Source organism: Ruditapes philippinarum, unplaced genomic scaffold (genome assembly GCF_026571515.1).
Source record: "Ruditapes philippinarum isolate M1 unplaced genomic scaffold, ASM2657151v2 ctg2575_1_1_1_1, whole genome shotgun sequence".
Taxonomy (NCBI): Eukaryota; Metazoa; Mollusca; class Bivalvia; order Venerida; family Veneridae; genus Ruditapes; species Ruditapes philippinarum.
The window spans coordinates 329882-354949 of NW_026859698.1; the positions used below are offsets into that span (position 1 = coordinate 329882).

At 33.6% G+C, this 25068-nt stretch overlaps 2 protein-coding genes across 4 annotated transcripts; both read right to left on the minus strand.

The window, feature by feature from the left end:
• Positions 1 to 329: 329 nt before the first annotated feature.
• LOC132757545 (cyclin-dependent kinase 9-like) lies at positions 330 to 25068 on the minus strand. The gene is made up of 4 exons (XM_060748858.1): positions 24854 to 25068; positions 6362 to 6443; positions 5247 to 5337; positions 330 to 4405 (listed from the first exon to the last, which is right to left on the minus strand). The coding sequence occupies exons 1-4, from the start codon at positions 25003 to 25005 to the stop codon at positions 3582 to 3584; spliced, it is 1149 nt and encodes a 382-aa protein (XP_060604841.1). The 5' UTR covers positions 25006 to 25068; the 3' UTR covers positions 330 to 3581.
• On the minus strand, positions 16686 to 22122 carry LOC132757544 (uncharacterized). Of its 3 annotated transcripts, none has more exons than XM_060748855.1 (3): positions 22092 to 22122; positions 21570 to 21665; positions 16686 to 21093 (listed from the first exon to the last, which is right to left on the minus strand). In XM_060748855.1, the coding sequence occupies exons 2-3, from the start codon at positions 21639 to 21641 to the stop codon at positions 18937 to 18939; spliced, it is 2229 nt and encodes a 742-aa protein (XP_060604838.1). In that variant the 5' UTR covers positions 21642 to 21665; positions 22092 to 22122; the 3' UTR covers positions 16686 to 18936. The 3 variants fall into 3 exon arrangements, with proteins under 3 accessions (XP_060604838.1, XP_060604840.1, XP_060604837.1); XM_060748857.1 differs by lacking the exon at positions 22092 to 22122 and having other exon boundaries at positions 16686 to 18716; positions 19026 to 21093; positions 21570 to 22085; XM_060748854.1 differs by lacking the exon at positions 22092 to 22122 and having other exon boundaries at positions 21570 to 22085.

The following is a 25068-nucleotide window of genomic DNA, read 5'->3' on the forward strand; positions in this document are numbered from 1 at the left end:
GGTATAAGAGAAGTAGTCCGGACAAACTTTTAAAATAAAAATTATTAAAGGGCCATAACTCTGACAAAAATCATTGAACCGGAAAATGCTGACAATATGCACAACTAGACTTGGTACTGATCATTCCTGTAAAGTTTGGATGAAATTGCACCAGTAGTTTATGAGGAGTAGTCCGAACAAGTTTTGTGACGGACAGACGGACAGACAGACAGACGACGGAGAAGTGATCCCTATATGTCGCCACTACTCCGTAGAGGCGACACAAAAATGCCTTGTAATACTGTAGGTACTTTGTACGTTTTCATATCATAGAACAATTTAACTTTTTTAAATATTTTATTGAAACTCAACAAATAAAAAAACTCAAATATAAAAGTTTTTAACTTTAACAATATTTTCATAATGTAAATCATACTTTTACAAAAACACAAACATCTCAAATAATTTAAATCACATGTTCAACTTAAACAATGCTATAATGTTAGAATGAATGAGTAAATTATGCTTACAACCTGGTTTTATTCTCGCCTACACATATACACACCGCTTAATTAGAGCTAGACTATTTCAATACCTTGGACTATGTGAGAAATGGCATAACCATTGAAGAAAAAGAATCAAATTATTCTGTAAGGTCTTACCCTCAAAATAACCATCTAACTTTTTCAATAAACATAAAACAACAGGGTGGTCAATTCAAAGGCAATTAATTAAAGCACCAAAGCACTGACTTCCATTTTTCTACTTTATAAAGCAAACAAAACCATCCGTGAGGAAAGTGGGTGGGCTGCATGGTGACCCAGAGATAATTTGCTTGAAAAGATCATAATTCTTAAAACAAATGAGTAATTTATAAGGTCACATTGACTGGGCTAGTCATTTTTAATCCTAGCTGCTTAATCTTAATAATATTTCTTACCATCAATTTTGATGATTATGTTGTATAATATTATAAACTTAATGAACCCAAGGGCAGAGCCAATTTTGACATTTATGGCAGACACTAGGACATCTTGAAAAACAAACACTAGGACACAACAGTATGGAAAATAAACACTATAACATGAAAATTGAGATCTTTTCAGCACATACTTGAACACAGGCAAGATTTGGCAAAAGATATACTCAAGTCTTACACACTGTAAAGTTTAAATCTTACAGAAAAAAACAAACAAATCAAAACAGAAAAATAAAACAGAAGTTTAAATTAACTTTACACAAAATAATGTACAGGATTAGGTAACTATGTCTTTTTATTACATGCTTTTTGGTGGATTATAGAAATATATCAGTGATTTATAAACTGGTAATTTCACTGTTTGAAACAGTGAAATTATCAATTTGATAATTTCACTGTTTTGAATTTAAGCCCGATACGTTGTCTCAGTGAAATACCAGCGTGCACAGCACTGGAAACCAGCTTAATGACGTGACGTTGTAAATGACGACATGTTGTATTAAAATTTGGCGCGCTTTTCATTTAGTACCATGATAAAATGTCTTTTTAAAGGTTTCATAGCATGTAATAAAAAGAAAATTTGTTAAGTTTAGCGCAAGATTGAAATATATTTGACCTCGTGAACACCAAAAGTTCATATTTCACTCGTGCCTGCGCCACTCGTGAAATATACCTTTTGGTGCTCACTCGGTAAAATATATTCCGATCTTACACTGAACTTAAAAAATATCCTCTTTATATTTTGAAAAAATAAACAGAAAAATAAAATTTAAATGAATATACATGAACACAGTCTGGCAACATCATCTAAAAAGGTGAAAAGGTCACTTTGAATAACATAATATTTCCACCTTGGTTGAAAAAAGTAAACAAATATTAATCATGCAATAGTTCTATCTTTCCAAACAAAAAGCAAAATCTAAATTTAAAAATCCTGAGGTAGATCAATTTTATCTATATAATTCATTAACAAACTGTTAAAGCAGAAGCTTCCCGATTTGTCCTCTTTTTTATAAAAAATTACAAAATTGTTCTCAGTAGAAAATGTTGTCAAGTGTTAATTTAAAGGAAGTTAACCTAAGTCTAATGCACTAACTATCCACATAAGTTAAGTTCAAAATATTCAAAAATCTTTTTCTAACTCAATTAGTTCCAGGATATCATGAATATTGGTAACAAGAGGGCCATGATGCTCTATATTGCTCACCTTACTATAAAGGCTCAAAATAACAGAAGACTGATGATACTGATAACTATTGATAAAAGACAGGCATTATGGAAATCTATGTCAACTAAGTTCAAATCTGCATCTGGAAATGAGCATGCAATTGAAATTTTATACATAAAACTAACTACAAAATGTAGGTCACTTGATCAAGATGCTTCATGCCAAACATCTAAGCTCTTGGCAATGTAGTTTCTGAGTAGTAATATTCTAAATTTCAACATAACAATTCTATATAAATTATTTTTTTAATTATTTTAAATTCTACTTTTGTAGAGGTCAACTTTGAAATACTACATGCTAAATATTTAAACTAGGCATTCAATGCAGTTTCATAAAAAACTTATAATTTATTTTCCTATATAGAAATCCTATGTAAACTACGTGACCTCTAGGGTGGGTCATTTTTTACCTCAGGGGCATGATTAATACTTATTTAAAAGAACGCAAGGTGATGCTACATGTAAAATATCTTAGCTCTGGGCAATGTAGTTTTTCGAAAAAGATTTTTTAAGATTTCATTTTTAATTTAAGTCAATTTTTAGCTCCTGTGACCTAATTACCGCACTGGAACCATTTATATAACTTTTGAAGAGGACAACATAAAATCATTCTTGTGAAGTTTGGTTAAAATCCATCAAGTGGTTTAGGAGATGTTGTGGATGACGGACACACTGCCCTCAATCAGGTGCACTGGAACCATTTATATAACTTTTGAAGAGGACAACATAAAATCATTCTTGTGAAGTTTGGTTAAAATCCATCAAGTGGTTTAGGAGATGTTGTGGATGACGGACACACTGCCCTCAATCAGGTGAGCTTAAAGTAAAATTGTTTGTGTATTATTTTTTGCAATTCATCATCATTTCATAAATTTATGATGATTTTTAATAGCAAAGGGTCTCCTCCCACTTATATCACGTACACAAGTATGTAAATAAATGTCACGTTATTTTTTTTTAAAACTGGAAATTAATATATAATGTTGCTCATCATCATAATACAAGACCTATGCTCCATTCATAATGAATAAAAAAAAGTCTTGTAAAAGATATAATGACAGTAACCATAAAAGCAAATCTATAATCATTGACATTCTTGAAATAGTAAATTTAAAACCCGAGCATCCATATTCAATGACAGGTATTACTTTATATACCACTTATCTATAAAAAAAATGCTTTGCTGCATTATTTTAATGTAATATTAAAAGTATTATCTCATACAACTAGATTCAATGTTAGATATTACTTATATCTATAAATTCTTTTGCAAATGTAACCAACTTGTTGTAAACTATAAAACCCCTTTATATACAGTTTTTTGTATTGTTTTGTTTTTTAAACTTAACAACAACCATTTAAACAAATCTCAGAATATCTCAACACTTAATTCCATTCAAAACACTCTTTCAAAGTTCTGATCCATATTCTGCGGTACTTTTTGAGCAACTGGACGTCCCTGTTGATTTCGTCGAGGGGGTGCCAGGAACTCAAACATTGACGTTGAATGCTGGGATAGCATGCGGGTAAGCTCTTGTGGAGCAGGGTCCTCGTAGAAGAAATCATGCATCAAACATCCATCAGCATCTAGTCTTTTAGATGGGTCAAGCGTCAGCATTTTATCTAGAAGGTCTAGAGCAAATTGATCTTTGACATATGGCTTTAATCGTTCTTTGACCTTTCTCTTGTGACCTTGGGGAATTTCAATTTGAGTAAACATATCGAGTTTATCACAGCCTGGCCACACGTCAGTTTTTATAGAGCCGCACAACTGACTGATCAGATGTAACTGGTGTTGTTCATTTCGTCCCTGCATGATTGGTGTTCGTGTCCACATCTCCGCCATTATACATCCAGCACCCCAAATATCAATAGCCGGCCCATAATTCCTTTCTCCTAGCAACAACTCAGGTGGGCGGTACCACAATGTCACTACCCTGTTTGTGTACTTCTGGATATGATCTAACGCCCGTGCCAGCCCGAAATCTGCCAGTTTTAATATCCCTCCCTTCGTGATGAGAATATTCGCAGCTTTGATATCTCGGTGTAAGATCTTATTGGTATGAAGATAATACAGACCTTCCAGTAACTGTTTGATGACATACTTTATCTCTCCTAGATTGAACTTGACATTCATGTTGCTTAGTAACCCAGCAAGATCGTGTTCACAGAACTCAAATATCAGGTAGAAAGTACTTTTAAATCGGTTGTACTGGCTAGCTGAAGAATATAACAAAATATACATGTATTAGAAAAATTAATAAGTTAATGACTTCAACACATTTTATTTACAAAAACACTTTGTACATGAAATTCAAATAAAAAAGAAATGATATCAGAAGGTTTGAAAATTATTTTTAACTTTAGTACGGCTGTTAAACAATTACATGTACTAGGATATTCTGATATTTGCATTTCAGACTGTGACCTCTTTTATAAAAAACTTTAATTTTTAAAATGAACAGACCTACCCTGGGCATAATGATATAATTTAACACATCAATATGATACACTTATGTCAATTTTGTATAAAGCAGGTCAGAATTTCACAGGTCCAGAGTAGATAGATTTCATGGAAAAGTTGCAATTTTTATATACAGTAATAATACCCAAAAGTAATAATTAAACACATGTATGAAAGGTATTTAGAAATGCCATTTTGGCAAAAAGTACGATGCCCATTTTGGGAAATTTTGCTTTGTAAAATTGCTAAATTGGAAAAAAATATATATTCAGTACATTTTGAAACCTTATTCATCTTTAATTTTTTACACGGTATTTTGAATTGTGCAAAAATGTTTATTCCAACCAATGCAAATATCATTATAAGCATAAAGATACATTAAAATTTGTAGAATCATCTGTCGGATAACATACTGAAATGAACTCCAGCAAATTTGTCAGTTTTGATATTGAGAATTTCAGTTGGATTGGGAATAATATTTTAAATATTAGGGAAAAAAAAGCAAATTTGCCAATGGAAATGGATCTGGTAATCTGACCTGTGGTGAAACTGGGAAAAGGCATGTGAAATATTTGACACAACTTGTTATATATGTACCTTTAGTTCTGCATATTTCAATAAGGTTGACAACATTTTCATGCTTCAGTAACTTCAGAATACGAATTTCTCGAAGTGCTGTGATTGGAAACTGAAATACAAATGAAATACATACAAATTATATATGATTTCATACATATAAAAATCCAAGTCATTTAAATCTGGTATTTTAACAACCATTCTAGTCAACAGTGTAAAAGGCACTCCACTGAGGTCCAAAAGCCCAAAACCATAAAATTTGAATTTCTTACATAGATCTGCTGCCCACTTTAAACAGAAAGCAAAAGAACATTAATCTTGAAAAATTATTTCCAGTCCTGTCATGTCAAAAATCCCGAGTGGAGTCCCTTTACTGTATTAAAACATGCCTATTTTGACAACTTCAGAAGTGATAGGTCCATTATATATATGTAAGATGGCATCAGGTCATTCTAAAATTGGTACAAAGATTTTAAGACCTGTAACTGGCAAGGTTTTATAATTATAAAATTGGTCTGGAATATAAATAAATCCACAAAAAAATTATATTTACAAATCTTTAGTATATTAACTTTTCATTTTTACTTAACAAAAGCTGTCATATGACAGGGTGCTCAACTATTATCAGTACTACTGATGGTAAAACAAGAACCTAAATATTGTAGAATTATTTTTTAACTCTAAAAAGTCCATAATTCTAGATCTGTCGAAATTCATGTTAGATTTATATAGGATGTTATATTTTGACCTATTCATGGTCTCAAATCAGTGTGTAAAGCTTTAGTAGTTTTTGAAAGCAAAGCCAAAGTGTGAATACTAACAAAGGGAGGAGTACAATTTAGCTCTCCCTATTCTTCAAATGAAACAAGTCTACAGCAGACAAAAAATTGTTGATGCATCGATGCATATTGAGGCACACAAATACAATAATGGACATATGACACAAAAGCGCACTATACCTAGAAAGAGGTCTTATGGGCTAATTTAGATTTAAATGAAATTAAATTCTCATCAAAATTTTAAAACAATCACATTCTGTCTCTCTCAGACTGATGAGCATTGCATTAATGAAAACACAAAGCTTTTGATCTGCATTAAAAAAAGTTTGCCTGTGATGATAAAATCAAAGTTAATACCCCTTCCTTCTCATTTTCCATCAGGACTTTCTTCATAGCCACCACTTGTCTGTTAGCTCTATCTCTCGCTTTAAAAACCTCCCTGACATAGAAATAAATCACTAATACTTGAATTAGGAAAATTAATAGATTTTAATTTAAAAATAAAAAAATTAACAAGAGCGATCAGTAATCACATGTGTCGCCTCATGATGGCCAATTTCATGTTGGGACAAGTTTTGTGACAGACAGACGGACAGTGCACAACTAGACTTGGTACTGATCATTCCTGTAAAGTTTGGATAAAATTGCACCAGTAGCTTATGAGGAGTAGTCCGGACAAGCTTTTGCGTATCTGGCAACACACAGAAAAAAACACCTTTTTATCGAAGGGCCATAACTCGGCCAAAAATCATTCAACCAGAAAACCCGTATAATATGCGCAAGGACTTGAGCTACAGATCAATCCTGTAAAGTTTCATTGACTTTGCATTAGTGGTATAAGAGAAGTAGTCCGGACAAACTTTAAAAAAAATATTATTAAAGGGCCATAACTCTGACAAAAATCATTGAACCGTAAAATGCTGACAGTATGCACAACTAAACTTGGTACTGATCATTCCTGTAAAGTTTGGATGAAATTGCACCAGTAGTTTATGAGGAGTAGTCCGGACAAGCTTTTGCGTATCTGGCAACACACAGAAAAAAACACCTTTTTATCAAAGGGCCATAACTCGGCCAAAAATCATTCAACCGAAAAACCCGTGCAATATGCGCAAGGACTTGAAAATAAGAAGAGAATTTGTGGAAATATGTTGATCTAACATCATATTTCAGTAGCTTCATTTCCATTTTTATTTTATCTGTTTAAATGTCACTGTGGCCATATAGATGTATAGTAATGGTCGAAACAATGATTTATTCAAATCATGCAAAATTACATGTATGTACATTATTATCACTGAAAGAAACTCCACCTCATTCTAATTAACCCATAACCAGGGGTTAATCAGTATATACTGACAGACAAACATGCACATTGGCGCACTCACTGTCTAACCAGGCTCTATACTGTTGACTGACTAACTCAACATTTTTGTCTTCCAAACACTGATAATATACTGTTCCAAAAATTGAAACAGGACCAGTCTTTTTCAGAAATTCAGCAGGTTAATGCTAAAAAAAACAATTTTAAAAGAACTGGTATATTTCGTCTGTGATGCCCCTAATATAAGCCTCATTTTCATTTTTCTTTTAAATCAAAACTCACAATTTGTCCAGACAGGGCAGCTGTAACAAACAGTTTGTTATGAAAACCCTTGTGATAGTAGTACTGTAGTCATGTTCTGTAATTCTGGGAAAGCCATAATAGACCATCAATTCTAAAGGACTTGGTGAGATACTTTTGACCATAACAAACAAGGAAATAATCCTTGGCATCCACTTCACTCATAAATACATATTTTTCAGAAAAAAACAAGAGCGCAGCATGCAGTCTGTTAACACTTGTAACCACTTTTGATAAAGATTCTAAGTTAAACAAGAGGACCATGAGGGCCCTTTTATTGCTCACCTAGCTTAGAAAACACTGTTTGCTGAAAAGTCAATTGTTGCCATAGAAAGTCAATAATTGCTATTAAAATCATTCAACCAGAAAACCCATGTAATATGTGCATGTACTTGAGCTACAGATCAATCCTGTAAAGTTTAAATGAAATTGCATTAGTGGTATAAGAGGAGTAGTCCAGACAAACTTTAACAATAAAGATCATTAAAGGGTCATAACTCTGACAAAAATCAATGAACCAGAAAATGTCATGCACAACTAGACTTGACACTGATCATTCCTACGTACAGTTGGATCAAATTGCACCAGTAGTTTTTGAGGAGAAGTCTGGACACTGAGCTTTGTGACAAACGGACAGACAGATGGATTTGCTCAAAGTTTGGTATTTAAGTGGCTACTCTTTCGTTCTCTTTTTATTTTCTTTAGCCAAGAAAAGAGAAAAAGTAGCCACATAGAGCTTACTGAATGTATATAGCATCAAATTGTTCCCACAGCCCCAGTATATATATGTTTGTATGGACAGTGGGACAAACAGACAAAACGGAAGTGATCACTATATGTCACCACTACTCTGTAGAGGCAACACAAAAATGAATGTTTTATACTTTCTTATAAATTTGTACGAAAAAAGGTAATGAAAACTGCCCGATAGTGCCTAAAAGCATGAAAGTCAATAATCGGCCATAATTGATTAACAGTTTAATTACCAAATTTGGTTATTTTATTGACTTAAATTTCTGTAAATACAAAAAAAAATATTTTTAAAGATTGTTATTATTTGTATATCACATTGTAAAAGGTTTAATAAGAATTTTGTTCTTGATCTTATAGGGGGAATTTTATTAGGGGAGTGTAATAGGAATGTTACTGTAAGCGGTTCAAACTGACGTTTTTTTATTTAATTCTTATATGATTTTCTAAACATGGACACAAGTCTTAATTCTTAAAATAGATCTGCCACTTAACCTTTTCTCTCATATAGATGTTTTTTGATGGCTTTTTGCCCCCCATCCCCCCCCCCCCCTTTATTTAGGCCCCAAACACTGTTTATTGTTTAAAAAATGTTGTAAAAAAAAAAAGTGACCACTCTTTCGGCGCCGCCCCCATCCAAATGTTACATCAGGGGGTTGCCAGAAGGGGGATGTGCCCCCTTCTGTTTGGGGGGTTTGAAGGGGGTGGCAGTCCCCCTCATCACCAAGAAAATTTTGGACATCTGATAGGCTAAAAATGGACTCAGGTCAATCTCAGGGTAACTAGTAACAGACGCTGAAAAGCCTTTTACCTATCTCAATTCATTGAGAAGTTGCAACACTTTGCAATCAGTTTTGATGGAAAAAAACAATGCAAAATAATGGTTTTTGGTAATTTTGAGACGTTCCCCGTTGCTATGGTAACAGGAATTTTACGCACAGAGGCTATGGTCTAGTCAACATTTGTGCCAAGTTTCATCAGTATTGAAGCATGTTTCATAGCAGTTTGAACATGTTACAATAGGCTTTTCAATGAAAACGGCCATTTTTCGCAATATACATGGGGTAAAATTAGGTTAAGATTACATGTATGTCACAAATACCACGTTACACTGCCTGGTTTTATGTATCATATTGTATAGCAAAACATAATGGCTTTCATTTGCTGTTTTGCATTAAAAGTTAATGGTTCACTAGTGTATACAGTTAAATTAGTGTTTGTGTAACTGATAAGGTGATCAAACTTCTCTTCATATCAAGTGATAATAAAGAAGGGCACATATTGAATTCAATTACATGTTTGTACATGTAAATATTGATGTAGTTACACCTATAATACAGTATACACAGAATAAATATCCAGTATACTTTAACAAAAAAATTACTGGCTTATAAAATTTAAAATGTGTTTACAAAAGTGCTTATCGTAAAGTAGCCACATTGAAATTGATTTATTATTGTAAAGCATTATAAAAGTAATTGTATATCAATTACACTGATCAAAACATGTATCTGTCCTTCAGAGATGCATTCCAATTTAAAAACTGACTAAATCTTCTAAGTTTGAAGTGATAAACTGAAATCGACCTTAGAAAAAAAATAGCTTGAATTTTGTTTAGGAAGGCTAAAAATAAAGCCAGAAAAACCAATCTATCTTTATATCACTAAATGCCAGACATTTCAAATCTACTATAAATATCCAATGCATTTTTTAAACACTGTTATTCATCATTTTGGGGATATCAAGATGAAAGTTTGAAGGTGGTCAGCCAAAGGTGTAGAAGCTGGTTAAACTGTATGCACACACCTGAAAGGTGGCCAAGATCAAAGTGACATTATGCTTATATTTTCATAGTCAAGTTGAGCTGAATTGACTTTATATTTCAAAAGATTGACTGTTAACCCTTTCACTGCCATAGGGACGGCTTTAGCCGTTTCTATTATAATAATAGTAATAATAATAAATCAATAATACAGGTGAGCAATAAAACAATAACCCTCTGGCAGCGAAAGGGTTAAAATGATGTCTGACCAAAAAGTAATATTTGAAAATGTTAGGATGAAAATATAAATCTGCCTAAATATAAAAAGACTACCCCACTCAGTCTCTTTTTATAAACTGAACGTTACACGTAAATTCTAATGGATATTTATAGAATATTCCATAGGATCCGTGCATTATTTATTTTTTATGCGAAGTCAATTATTAAATCAAAAGGAATTATTGCAAAATGAAAACTTATTTATATATTCACATGTTCACTCACTATATACCCTTAGATGGGCATAATGTCACTTCAATAATGGTGGAAAAGGTTTATCACTTTTGGTTCTTTAATAATATAGAAGAATTTCCGGTGCTAACATATAAACATAACAAATTTAGTAAATTTAATTCAAATCCATAATTTGTCATAAAAATACACAGGCTGTTAAAAAGAAAGATAAATAAGAGCACTTTTAGAATATGTCCACAGTCCACAGCAAAATCCATGTTTTAAAATCCTTATCGTAACCCATCAACCTCTAACCCATAACACTAAGTCGCACGCAAGAGATATGTAAGTGACTGACAAACCACATACCATGATGTGCATAATAATTAAGTTGTGCACATAATACACTATATCATGCACAGAGTTATTAAGTAATGCGCACAAGTTACCAAGTTGAAAAAGTATGAAAAAATGAACAAAGGCCAAAAACTCCAAAATTAGGCAAAACAGAGTCATGGTTCTTTGCACTGCACTATTCAATGAGATCTATCTTCCTATAAAGTTTTGTGTTGGTATCTCTTATAGTTTATAGTTATGTCCCGGGTAAAGTTCAAAGTGTAAAAATGAACAAAGGGCAATAATTCAAAAAATAGGCAAGGCTGTGCTCAGGGTTTTAGCACTGCACTACTATCCAATGAGATCGATCCACCTACAAAGTTCCATGTTGATATCTCTTATAATTTTACAGTTATGTCACAAAGTTCAAGTATAAAAATGAACAAAGGGCAATAACTCCAAAAAAAGGCAAGACAGAGTTATGGTTCTTTAGCAATGCACTTCTTCACAATGAGATCTATCTATCTACAAAGTTTCATGTTGATACCTCTTATAGTTTTAGAGTTATGTCCCGGACAAAGTTCAAAGTGTAAAAATAAAGAAAGGGCAATAATTCAAAAATTCGGCAAGGCAGAGTTACGGTTCTTGTGCACAGCACATCTATTCAATGAGATCTATCTACCTTCAAAGTTTCATGTTGATACCTCTTGTTGTTTCAAAGTTATGTTCCGCACAAGAATAGCGGACAGATATAGACAGACAAAGCGGCGACTATATGCTCACCCTTCAGGCAGCATAATAAATAAACCAGGGCTTATTTCTTTTCAAGTTATGAAATGGACAAGGATATCAAGCTGTTAGTACATATGTACTGATCAACCGGATGGTCCCCATTTTTTAAATGGGGGAGGGGCATAAATAAGGGCCATAACTTAGTCAAAATTAATGTTTAACCAGGGCCGGCAAAATGCTACCCATGCACCGAGTTTAGTGTCAATAGGTCAAAGCAAACTCAAGTTATTGAGCTAAAACTGAATTTCTATCTTTAGCAACAGTGACCTTGATCACAGACACCTGGGTAGCAATCCCAAGCTGCCTCTTGATATAAGCTTCCCATAAACAAGTTTGGTGTCAATAGGCCAAAGCAAATTTAAGTTATTGAGCAGAAAGTGAATTTCTATTTTTAGCAACAGTGACCTAGACCGTGATCACAGACAGCAGGATAGCAATCACAAACTGCATCTTGATATTAGGTATCAATACACCAAGTTTGGTGTCAATTGATAGGCCAAAGCAAATTTAAGTTATTGAGCGGAAAGTGAATTTCTATTTTTAGCAACAGTGACCTAGACCGTGATCACAGACAGCAGGATAGCAATCACAAACTGCATCTTGATATTAGGTACCAATACACCAAGTTTGGTGTCAATAGGCCAAAGCAAACTTAAGTTATTGAGCAGAAAGTGAATTTCTATTTTTAGCAACAGTGACCTAGACCTTGATCACAAACACCTGAGTAGCACTCCCAAACTGCCTCTTGATATAAGCTTACTATACACTAAGTTTATTGTCAATAGGCCTTGGCAACCTCAAGTAATTGAGCTAAAATTGAATTTCTTTTTTTAACAACAGTGACCTTGACCTTGATCGCAGACATCAGGGTAGCAATCCCAAGCTGCCTCTTGATATAAGCTACCCACACTGACACACCAAGATTGGTGGGCCAAAGCAAATACAAGTTATTGAGCGGAAATCAAAGTTGACGACCGTCCAATGCTGACTTCGGCATTTCAATAACCCGGTTTTCGTTGAAAAAAAAAATGATAATCATAACAATTGTACATAAATAATGTTTAGGTATGAAACATTAAAAATATGAAATGAACTGGGTAGGAATATCGCTTATGTGATTATACTTGGTTTTTATTGTATATCACTTATCAATATGGAAGCATCCATTACTGTCTTTGTTTACCTTTAAATTTGCTTATTTTTGAGGAAATTTTCAGAGTTATTTTTGGAATTTATCAGTCATGACATGGAGCTAAATATAAGACGGAGAAGAAACTGTGATGTCACACAGTTAAAATCAGTATCAGCGGAATTGTGTTCCCCCAAGTTATATGTCATGAGATTTTGCAAGATTTGATTCATCCTGGGTAAAAGTAGCCAAAATACCGCCATATTAAATTCCTGGAGGTACATCAACAAAAAAGACTTAACATTTTCTACTTATACAAGAATTTGTAACAGAGTTACCAACGTCCACTGCCTCGGGAAGTTTTATATGAAGCATAAAATTGTGCTATTTCAAAAGATTGAGGTATAGATCTCAGGACATTTAGTCCAAAATTATGATCAATGCTAGATCTGCAAATGCAACAATAAATTTGTTAAAACTAGAAATGTGTCATCATGCCACGGATGCCCCCGCATGCAGCCAAAATTTCAGATGTTATAATATTTAGTTCCAAATTTGTTTGCACAAATAATTTTTTTCATTTTAAGTTCAAAGCCCTTAAAACTTTTCAATGTTAACACAAACCATTTTCATACAATGTTCAAGGCACTGAAATTATTCAGTCTAAACCTTTTGAAAATAGCATATTTCATATTTGTAGCCAAAATAATGGGCATTGGCTACATACATTTCAGTGCTGAAACTGAAAGTTCAAAATTTTTACAACATTCAAGAAAGATAAGTTTGTCCAAAATCATTGAACCACGACCAAATTCAAACTTAAACTGCTTATTCCTAAGATGTATCTATATTATTTTCAAAGTGAAAGGGACATAACTCTGCCAAAAAGTCATCGAACCATGACCAAATTCAAACTAGACTCCCCATTCCTTTGACATATCCATATGTCAAATTTGAGTAGTTGGGTAGATAATGAACAGAAACTGTAAATTTCATATTATTTTTAAAGTGTTAGGGGCATTACTCTGCCAAAAATCATTGAACCATGACCAAATTCTAACTTGGCCTGGGCATTCCAAAAATATATCCATATGTCAAATTTGAGTTGAATGTGTTGTACCATTGGGGAGATAATAAACAGAAACTGAAAATTTCATATTATTTTCAAAGTGAAAGGGGCATAACTCTGCCAAAAATCATTGAACCATAACCAACTTTGAACTTGACTTGTGCATTCCTGTGATGTATCCATATGTCAAGTTTGAGTTAAAAGTGTTGTACCATTGGGGAGATAATGACCGGAAACTGAAAATTTCATATTATTTCCAAAGTGAAAGGGGCATTACTCTGCCAAAAATCATTGAACCATGACCAAATTCGAACTTGACCTGTATTTTCTCACGACATATCCATATGTCAAATTTGAGTTGAATGTGTTGTACTGTTGGGGAGATAATGAACGGAAACTGAAAATTTCATATTATTTTCAAAGTAAAAGGGGCATAACTCTGCCAAAAATCATTGAACCATGACCAAATTCGAACTTGACCTGTATTTTCTCATGACATATCCATATGTCAAGTTTGAGTTGAATGTGTTGTACCATTGGGGAGATAATGAACGGAAACTGAAAATTTCATATTATTTTAAAGTAAAAGGGGCATAACTCTGCCAAAAATCATCGAACCATGACCAAATTCGAACTTGACCTGTATTTTCTCAAGACATATCCATATGTCAAATTTGAGTTGAATGTGTGCAACCCTTACTAAGATAATGAACGGAAACTGATGATGACGGAATGACAGAATGACGGAATGGAGGAAGGACGGAATGACGGAAGGACGGAACAGGGTAACACTATATGCCCCGGCCATTACATGGCGGGGGCATAAAAATAAAATGAAACATGTTAAGCTTTGACCTCTAAGTGTGACCTTGACCTTGGAGGTAGGGAAGCAGGTGTTGTGCATGACATAACGTCTTATTATTGAGACTATTTGTTCCAAGTATTTTAAAAATCCCTTGAACTATGAAGAAGTTATAGATTGGACACAAAATATACCCTATAACAGACTATGTAAATCTTTGACCTCTAAGTGTGACCTTGACCTTGAAGGTAGGGACACAGATGTTACGCATGACATATCATATAATCATTATGACTATTTGTGACAAGTATTTTCAAAATCCCTTAATCTATGAAGAAGAAATGGACTGGACACAAAATATACCAAATAACAGACTCTGTTAACCTTTGACCTTTAAGTGTGACCTTGACCTTGGAGGTAAGGGTGCAGGTGTTGTACTTGACACATCGTCTTATTATTGTGACTATTTGTGCCAAGTTATTTCAAAATCCCTTGAACTATGCAAAGTTCTAGATCCCACACAAAATATACCCTATAACAGACTAATTTTTCACCTCTAAGTGTGACCTTGACCTTGGAGGTAGGGATGCAGGTGTTGCGCATGACACATCCTCTTATTATAGTGACTATTTGTGCGCATTATTTTCAATATCCTTTGATCTATGAAAAAGTTATGGACCGCACACAAAATATACCCTGTAACGGACTATGTAAGTATTTGACCTCCAAGTGTGATCTTGACCTTGGAGGTAGGTGGCCAGATTTTGCGCATGACACATCGTCTGATTATTGTGAATAATTATGGCAAGTTTTTACAAAATTCCTTCATAGATAAGAAAGTTATGGACCGGACACGACATATACCCTCAAATAGACAATGTTGACCTTGAATGAGCAAGTGCGACCTTGACCCTGGAGGTAGGGGTCTGGTTGTTGCGCATGACATATCATCTTATTATAATAAACATTTGTGCCAAATTATTTCAAATTCCTTTCATAAATGACAAAGTTATGAACCTGACACGAAAGTGTGACAGACGGACGGAGCCTATTTCTATATCCCCCTTTTTTCTTCGAAAAGGCAGGGGGCAATAAGAAGCAATAGTTATTTTTTCTAAAACATACAAAACACACTTTTCCACAAAAATATTTCTCAGATGAAAATCCATGTCGGCAATGTAAGCAATTATTCATGGATATCGCCGAAGTTTAACGATAGCATGAAAATCGCAGACTAGCGGGAAACCCTGATTATCACCGAAGCGCGCAAAGGATTGTGGGTCTGAATCGGATTAACGTCTATTTTCGGAGTTTCCTATCCATTGTTTATATATCTGTGGTGATGAATTGGGAAATTTGCTGTCTATTTTCTATTGGGAACGGTGCCGTTTTCCGGTATCAGTTATATAAGGAAAAAAACTCTGAGTTATAAACGACATGGTATCTCATACACTTGTAAGTTAATTATCTGGTGCCCATGACTTAGTATCTCATGACAGGGGCGTAGCTTGAAAGAAACCAATGTGTAGGCACTTGTGTAAGGGGGGTTCGGGGACATGCTCCCCCGGAAAATTTTGAAAATCTACATTGCCATAGCTGCATTCTGGGGTATGTTAAGCCATGTTCTGAAGGAAGAGTATTCAAATTTTTGCTGAGTTTTGGTTACATTTTTTTCCATCAATTTAAAGATGACCATACTTATATCACTAACTCAGAACAACTTTATAACATGGCAACACTTTCGTTATGAAATAAACTCCATATAAAGAGTATAACACTCGATTGGTGGCATGTAATGTTTTAATATTAGGACCTACACATCTACCGCACTTACCCTTAAATTTTTATGGCATTTTTGTAATAATTTATGCATGAGCATGATTTTATCATCTCATGTGCATAACTTAATACATGCGCACAAGATATATTTAAAAGTACACATGTCACCTGTGTGCCACCATATACAGTCTATGATGCGGTTCCGTACCACTTTTGATTATTTGTCTGCATACAGCATGAAACCTTTATTGTTGGAGAAAGTTTGGTCATTTTTGTTATAACAAATCTTTCTTTTACCTTTCTGAAACGGTTTAAATTAAATCTGATGTAAAGAAGAATGTAAATTTTGCTCGACTCCGCTGTAACCAAACGATGCATTTCCGTGACCTCGGATGCAGTTCCGGATGTGGCGCCCTCTTTGATATTATTTTTAACCTCTGTTATTGGGGGGCATCTCAAAATATTATTTATCTATCAAAACATGTTTACAGACAAACCAGATTAAAATTAGTCCTGTTTCAACTTTAAATACCACTTGAAGTTAGTGTTCTCAGTTGGACTTACATTTGATGATAAAAAAAGAACAACACAAAGATAAATTTAAATATTCCATAGCTTTCTTTTAATTCTGGAATATTACCACAAGTCCAATAATGAACAAACTTCCTGAAAGGACTGCAGTTAAAATACTGTACCACCTGTGGGTTATTTGAACATGAAAATAAAATACTGTACAAATATCACAACTGCTTGTTGAAAATAAATATGAAAATAAAAATACTGTAATAATACCTAATATGCATGTTGAATATCACAACCTCAACCCGTTTGCTGACCATTAATTACACATGTATGGAGATAATTAATCTCTAACCAGTCACATGCAACATTTCTTTTTAATATAAAAGCAACAAAATAAACATTTTCTTAAGAATTAACCAGCAGACTTTCTCTGATCTATAGGTATGTCACAATTAAAAACATAGAACAAGTGACTATCCACAAAGATAATTACACCAGATGTTAAAAATAATGCAAAATCAACTGCTTTCAAAAAATATGACAATGATGGTCTTAATTGCTCACTTTCAGCTGTAAATTTAGACAGATTAAAGTTATGTTAATGTTATACTACATGTTAAATGGAGGTATGTAAATTGTAGATATTAATCAGACTACCATGGTTTGCACAAACTTTGTACAGGTCAACATGTAATTATGAGATGAATACCATGGCGACAAGTGTGTATGCAAAAAATATTTCACCACAACACAAGGGATACCATTCAAAAGTTTAAATGAAAAATACTATGTGGTTAAGGCTGTCCTTAAAAAATAGTTTGTTTGCAGTAACGCTACCTACTCACCAAAATCATCCCCTACCCAAAAGCTTTTTTTAGCCCATTCCTTCTATACTTATACCCAAAAATTTTACAGGCTTTCTAAAAAATATACATATAAAAAAAAATCAACCTACTTACCCAAACTAAAAATCTTGGGTCGTGTTACTGCAAACAAACAATTTTTTAAGTGTGGCCTAAGGAAAATGAAAGGTTATCACAATAGCACCACTGAGCTAAACTAAAAATGCTACATATATATACATATACAAGTTTCAAGATTTTAAATTGTTGTGTTGATATCAAAATGAAACAGTCAGCTTTACGGTTTTCTTTACATTAGACTAACTATTTTGAACACCTCCTTGTTACAGTCATGACTGTTTTCTCTTCCATTTCCTGTAAAGCATTTCTAATAAGAGCTGTGGTTGTAGAAACATCCTTGCACTTAATTATGTAACTACAAGGGATGACAGCACCACCACCAGTCTCATGTGGTGCTGGCCAAGGTGGAAAACTTGGCCGGGGTTCACCAGTTACCTCTGCATATATTAAATCCTTTCTGTCAAGTATCTCACGAAAACATCCACCTAAACCTCGTGGGACATGACCTATCGGCAGGCCAGCTATATCATTAAGTTTCAGCTTGCGTGTTTTGTCTGTTTCTAATTGATGAAACTCACTTTTATACTCCTCTAAACCAGGCAGCCATACCAAGCATGCGTTTATGTCATGAATGTTACAATATTCTCTATCTACAGTTAATAAGGGGGCATCATCTATCATTGGAGGTCGAATTTTGAAGGAGTGATAGCCTTTAATTACACACTGACCTACCAACACTTCTGTACATTCCTCATTTTTTTCATTTGGCACCTACAAGTTAAAGTATATATATATTTATTCATATATCAACATTAAATTGTATAAGGGATTTATCAAATAGCAAACTTCTTTAGTTTTTTTTTAAATACAGCTGAAAGAAACTAAAATTTGTTTGAAAAAATAAGTTTCCCTTTGCACTGGTTTTATCTGGATACATAAACATGTTTTGATTCAAATAAATTTATCAGAAATTTATACCTTTTCTAAGAAATCATCTTTTGAAAAAATGCAAGTATGAAATATGAATTTGTAATTTTTTGGTAGAACAAATTTGATTTGGTTTTGGTAAATCATTCTTACATTCTGGACAGCAGAAAGGGTCATCACTTTCAATGTTAACTTCATTTAGACAGCAATCTGTATGTAGCCACTTATTACAGAAGTCACAGTTCACCCATATTTTTCCAAGACCAAGTTCTTGGTCTTCTTTCCAAGTCATGCCACAACCTTCACACTTCACATCATCTTCATTTTCTTCTTCTGTCTTTCCAATGCCTTTACTTGTACCAGCCCTTGAAAGATCAGCCTTTTTAGATGCTTTTGACTTAATGTTACTATGTTTAGATTTGCTTCTTTTACTACAGCTCGACTCAGCAGCCGCTAAATATTTAAGCTTTGCTTTTTTCTCTTTCTCTGCTTGAGCTCTGAGTTTTGATAAGTCACGTAAGGCCATTGTTCGAAGACATTCATCTGATGTAAGGTGGTGTGGAAGTTTATCTAATAGTTTTTTTGGTTGCATCTTGGTTGTTTTTATTGACTTTGGCAGTACCAGGGATTCAACCAGTACTGGGGAAACAACAGTATCAGAGGGAGGGTCTTCTAATGATTGGTCACAAGATGTTGTGGCAGTTTCATGACTTAATGCTGTATTAGCAAGAATTTCTAATCCAGATAATGGAGCATCAGTTGTGTTTCCAACAGGTTCTTTTTCAGTAGATGTTTCAGAGGTTCGACCTTCACTGGCAAACTTAAGCTTCTTGTAAACCTCAAAACATGGAGACTCCCCTACAACATTATACCCCTCTTCCATACGTGTTTTATATTTTTTTCTAATTGGTGTTGTTAATGCCTTTTCAAATGCACGCAAAGCACCCTGTGCATCAAGCTCCTCTTGAGAAGACTTTGTCTGCTGTGCTTTTCCTGATTCCTCTACCTCATCATCAGTATGTGTGTACGTAAAACCTGGTTTCAGATCTGAATCCCTTACCTTTGTACTATCTACAGGGTATATTCCTGATGACTTAAAGCTGTTGACAACAGTAAGCGGTTTGTAGAACAGCAAATAGGCCTCTTTCAATTTCTCTGAAAAGGTGTCTTTGCCTATAGCTACACCTGGCTTTTCTCTTGCATGGGCTCTCATAACCTTGTACCAGGACTGTTTCAATGGTCCAAAAACGCCTTTGTCCAATGGCTGCATTAGATGTGTTGCATTCGGTATAATTCTATATAAAAGTATTCCCTTTGACTTTGCCATTTCAAATGCACCCTGGCTGATATGACTACTTACACTGTCGATCAAAAGGACTACAGGCCTGTCTTTGCAAGCATGTTTGTCGAAGTGTTTAAGGAAGTCTTCATAAGCTTCAGAATCCATCCAGCCTTTTTTTGTGAATGCTATACCACTACCTGCTATTCCTCCAGTTAACGCTGAATATCCACGAGGTCTTGGTTCAGGATATACTAAGAATGGCGGAACCATACTCCCATCAGCACAGCCACAAAACATTACAGTAATTCGCTGTTTACTTTGACCCCCAGATACATGAGGTACAGATGTATTTTGAGTGCTTCTCACTGGTCCTATAACCTTTCCTGCCTTGCTTGCTAAATTAAAACCAGTCTCATCTGCATTATATATACACTCTGGCTTATGCAGTAAAGCATTTTCAATCATAAATTTCTTGTAATTGCAATACCATTCATCCATACCTATACGAGTAAGTTTTGCTCTACTGGATTCAAGCGGTTTTTCTGTTCTCATCTCTATAATATGTTTGTTTCTAAACATGAATTTCTTATACCAGTTGTAAGAGGGTCTGTCATTTACAAAAGGAGTTTTTCTTTTTTCTTTCTTAACTGTGTTCTGGACAAAGTCTAAGAATTCACTTGGCTTCAAACCCATACCTCTCTGAGCCATTTCTTGCAACCAATTTGCCATTGCTTCTTCCTCCTTTTTGTTGAACACTGGCGATGGCCCATTTCTGCTGTCAACAGACACATCCCCAAACAATCTCCTTCTTAAATAACTTACAGACAGTGAGTGCGTTTTAGCTGCTTGCCTGATTGAAGCCTTCTTTTCTTGCACATCAATCAATGCACGTCTTGCCCGTAGACACTTTCCTGGTGATAGACTCCCAGTGCCATATTTCTACAAAATATTTTTTGTACATTTTCATTAATAATAAAGTTATAGCCCATGTAAAGTTTTTTTGCCCGAATGACTGACGGACGGACAGTTCAAAGATTATATTTATTTTTAATGATATGCCTTTCTGGTATGACTTCCCTTTTGAAAATTTGATGTTACATACTTTTATGTTAAATCAGTCAGTTAAAAGACCCTCGAGAGCTTTTGTTGTATTGTTTCTCTTGTCTTGTAAAATTTAAATGAAACTTACAATAAGTTTCAAGGTGATACCTTTGATAATGGTAGAGAAAACTACTTGCAATTCAAAACTTAACCAATGCAGATGCTCACGCACATGCAGAGTAAGACAATCAATTGACTTTAACACTGAACTTTTATTCTTCGAAAAGTTGAGCTTATAATCTGTTAATGTCGAAGGCCAGGATAGGTTGTAGTTCAAGAAATATATTACTTTTAAATTATTGTGGATGTAATACCTGTTTTAGTGAATTGGCTGTCTTAACTGCAGGGCTACAAGGCTTTTTCCCACTTTTCTTTGTCTTTCCCATTGTCACTGTATGGTTATTTCCAAGCTGTAATAAACAAATAAGAGAAATATTTTAAATATTATAACCCCATTGTATATAGAATATTTATCTTTACATCAATCAATTGATGACTCAAAACTCTACATTTAGTTTTTCAGGAAGATAAATTAACACTTGATAGCATTCTGTGACTGTATAAGCCTCTTCTAGCAAAATGAGCAACAATTAAGTATTAATGTAGTTCCAACTAATTATATATTTAGAAATAAACATAGAAATGAACAGGAGCCAAACAATTCCACATAAAGCTAAACTGGAAAAAAAATATCAATATTTATACAAAATGTATCAATAATATTCTATAAACTAATTTTATAAATAAATTTATTTCATATAAATAAAATAAATTAGAGAAAAAATGCTATACAGTTTCATTACTACACATTTTAATGTTTTAAAAATCTTGTTTACTCATTTAACTCCATTCTGACACGTCATAAATGTTTTGACACAGCCCCCAACAAACGAAATCAGAATACCGGAAGTGGTCACGCATGTATACTCGCTCGAAACAAGATTTCTACCTTTTTTCGGCATGACCACGATTCAGAGTCAACTCGTCCTCTGGTCAACTCGTCACCTTTTTGGTCAACTCGTCCCCTGGACAACTCGTCCTCTAGTCAACTCGTCCCCAACTCGTCCTTTATATTTTATTACTACTTGTTTTTCATATAGTTCATAAATCATTATAGACTGTTAAAATAATATATTATAAAATTACTGAATTGGACATATTTTGACGCTTTTTGTATGCGATTATTTGGAGTTCCATCTTATAATAAGGATATATATGCATAATTCTGATTAAATTACATACAGAAAAAAAAAACACGAAGACGATTAATCACTTTCACACTTTCATTGTTTTTTTTTCCATGCACATATTTCATTGTCTTTTTTTGGACATCTTACGACTCTACTCTTGAGGCTTGTATAAGTTGCCGAATTCTCTCAAAAGTCCCGTTGAGGATAAATAAATATAATTGACACAATTGATACAATGACCTAAATTATCGTGTTGATTGACGATAAGTGGATACTGTACTGTTTTATGCATGATATAAATTGTTGTTAATTAAATATATCATGACACGTGCCTTTGGTTATTAAAGTATACACATGGTAATTTGATAATAGGATTAACGACACAAATACCTCTGTGGTTGGATACGTTTTTTTTATATATTTAAAGAACGCGTGTCTTTAATTTGAAATTGCGTGAAAATCGTGCCAAAAGTTGTTATCAAAATTTATTTTCCAAATGTCGAATTTGTTTTGATGGTGTATGGTCAAATATATTAAAATGTTGATTATTCGATGCCTTTTATCAGTCATGGTACAGCGATATTAACAATTCTAGAAAACTAGAAGCCTATTGTTTATTTAAACATTCATTCAATCGGGAGAAATATTTAGATACCGTAACGGTTGTAAAATATCGCATAGCATTAACTAAGTTCAGAGTATCAGCACATTCAAACTAGCCATAGAAACTGGGAGATATGATGGTACTCTGAGAGAAAATAGATTATGCAAATGCTGTTCAATGGGAGTTTTAGAATCTGAATATCACTTTCTTCTTGTATGTCCGTTATACAGAGATCTAAGAATGAAAATTCTTTAAAAGATATTTTTGCAGATGGCCAACACTGAAGAAATTTGAAATTTTAATGTCGACAAATGTTAAAAGTAATGTTACCAACTTAGCAAAATATATTTACTTTGCATCAAAGTTACGAAATGACAGGTTATCAAATTTATGATGTGTTAATTGTTGTTATATACTAAATTTCAAATTAAGTCTCGTACATTATTTTTACATTTTTTTTTTTTTTATCGATGAGTAATTAAAATGTCAGCCAAATACGTCATTATGATTGTTTTATTTTTTTTTTCTATGAACAATTGAAATTGAAGTCTCGTACGTTATTGTAATTGTAAATTTCCAACAGTATTCATATACCCTGTGTAAACCATTTCTCATGTATTTATGTTGTTGTTATTGCTATAAACTTTGTAAGTTTAAAGCGGAATAAAGTGTATTGTATTGTATTGTATTGTATAACGTACAAGCAAATGTGTTTTAAGAATAAATCTTATATTTATCAGGGAAAATTTTTTATTGACAATATCCCAACAAACAATTATCATGTTTTTAATTGACACGATCCTTCTATAATGAGATCAATACGCGCCGACATAAAGTTTTTAGCGTTTCTAATTTCTGTTAATCTGTCGTCAGTCTTTAATCCATTCAGGGAGGCGGTAAAAATCAAAGAGTTGGGCCTAATTTTAGTTTTAATTATCATTAAAACTCCGATTAATTAAACATTAATTGAATGTTTGTAAACTTACCTGTCTTTGTAGTTTGACATCAAAGCTATGCACGTGCGCTTAGATAAAGATCATTAAAATTTAACGTAAAAAAGACGTAATTATTTTATTAATATTTCGATATCAATCAAATTCAGTATTTATTTTACATATTTTACATAAAAGAATTATTTAAAGAAATTTTAAAGACAGAGATCGAAAGAAGGGGACGAGTTGACCATATTAGGGACGAGTTGACCAAAAGTAGGGGACGAGTTGACCAAAAAGGTGTCGAGTTGACTAGGGGACGAGTTGACCAGGGGACGAGTTGACCGGATTGCATGACCACCATGTAAAAGTTATATCTCTTGATAGGCTATACATTTTCACATAAAACAATAACAAAGTTTTATAAAATACTTACCTTTTTATGTTTTTAATTCGCGCTAATTAAAAGTCATCAATGATGGCGCCATTACGGCGAGTCTGTTTTCTCAAATGCTTGCTTCTAAAAACCAAGCGCCAAATGAGTTGGAATGTTTACAACGCAGAAAAAAAACTTTCAATTTATGAGAAATAAATTATACTATAAAACCATACCAAAATTTTGTTAATTTTGGCAATATTTTGTCAAATATTTGAACGAAAGTACACGAAGTGTGCCGGAACTGCTCACGGTCCGGAATTGGATCATTGACTGTAATTTAAAAATTTGTAAAATTTTCTTATGAATACTTCAAATATAATATTTTGCTGTGATAGTCTACACTATTGACAAAAACGTTTATGTATGGGCCGTCTTCGGACTGAATGTCTTAAATTCCTATATAATACAGAATCATAATAAAAACAATTTGTACCCGAATGTTCCCTGTCCTATCTTGGCTAATTTCTCATATTTTGTTGCCTCTGGACAGAAAGGAAAGTCAAGTTCTTCAATTTTATGTCTGCTCTGACCTGGTATAGCAGCTTGGCCAGCTATATTTGCTGAAACAGAATGAGTCTGTTGCATTTCTAACTTTTTGGATGTAAAAACGTGCTGAACTTTATACCGGAAGTGTGGAAAACGTCACCA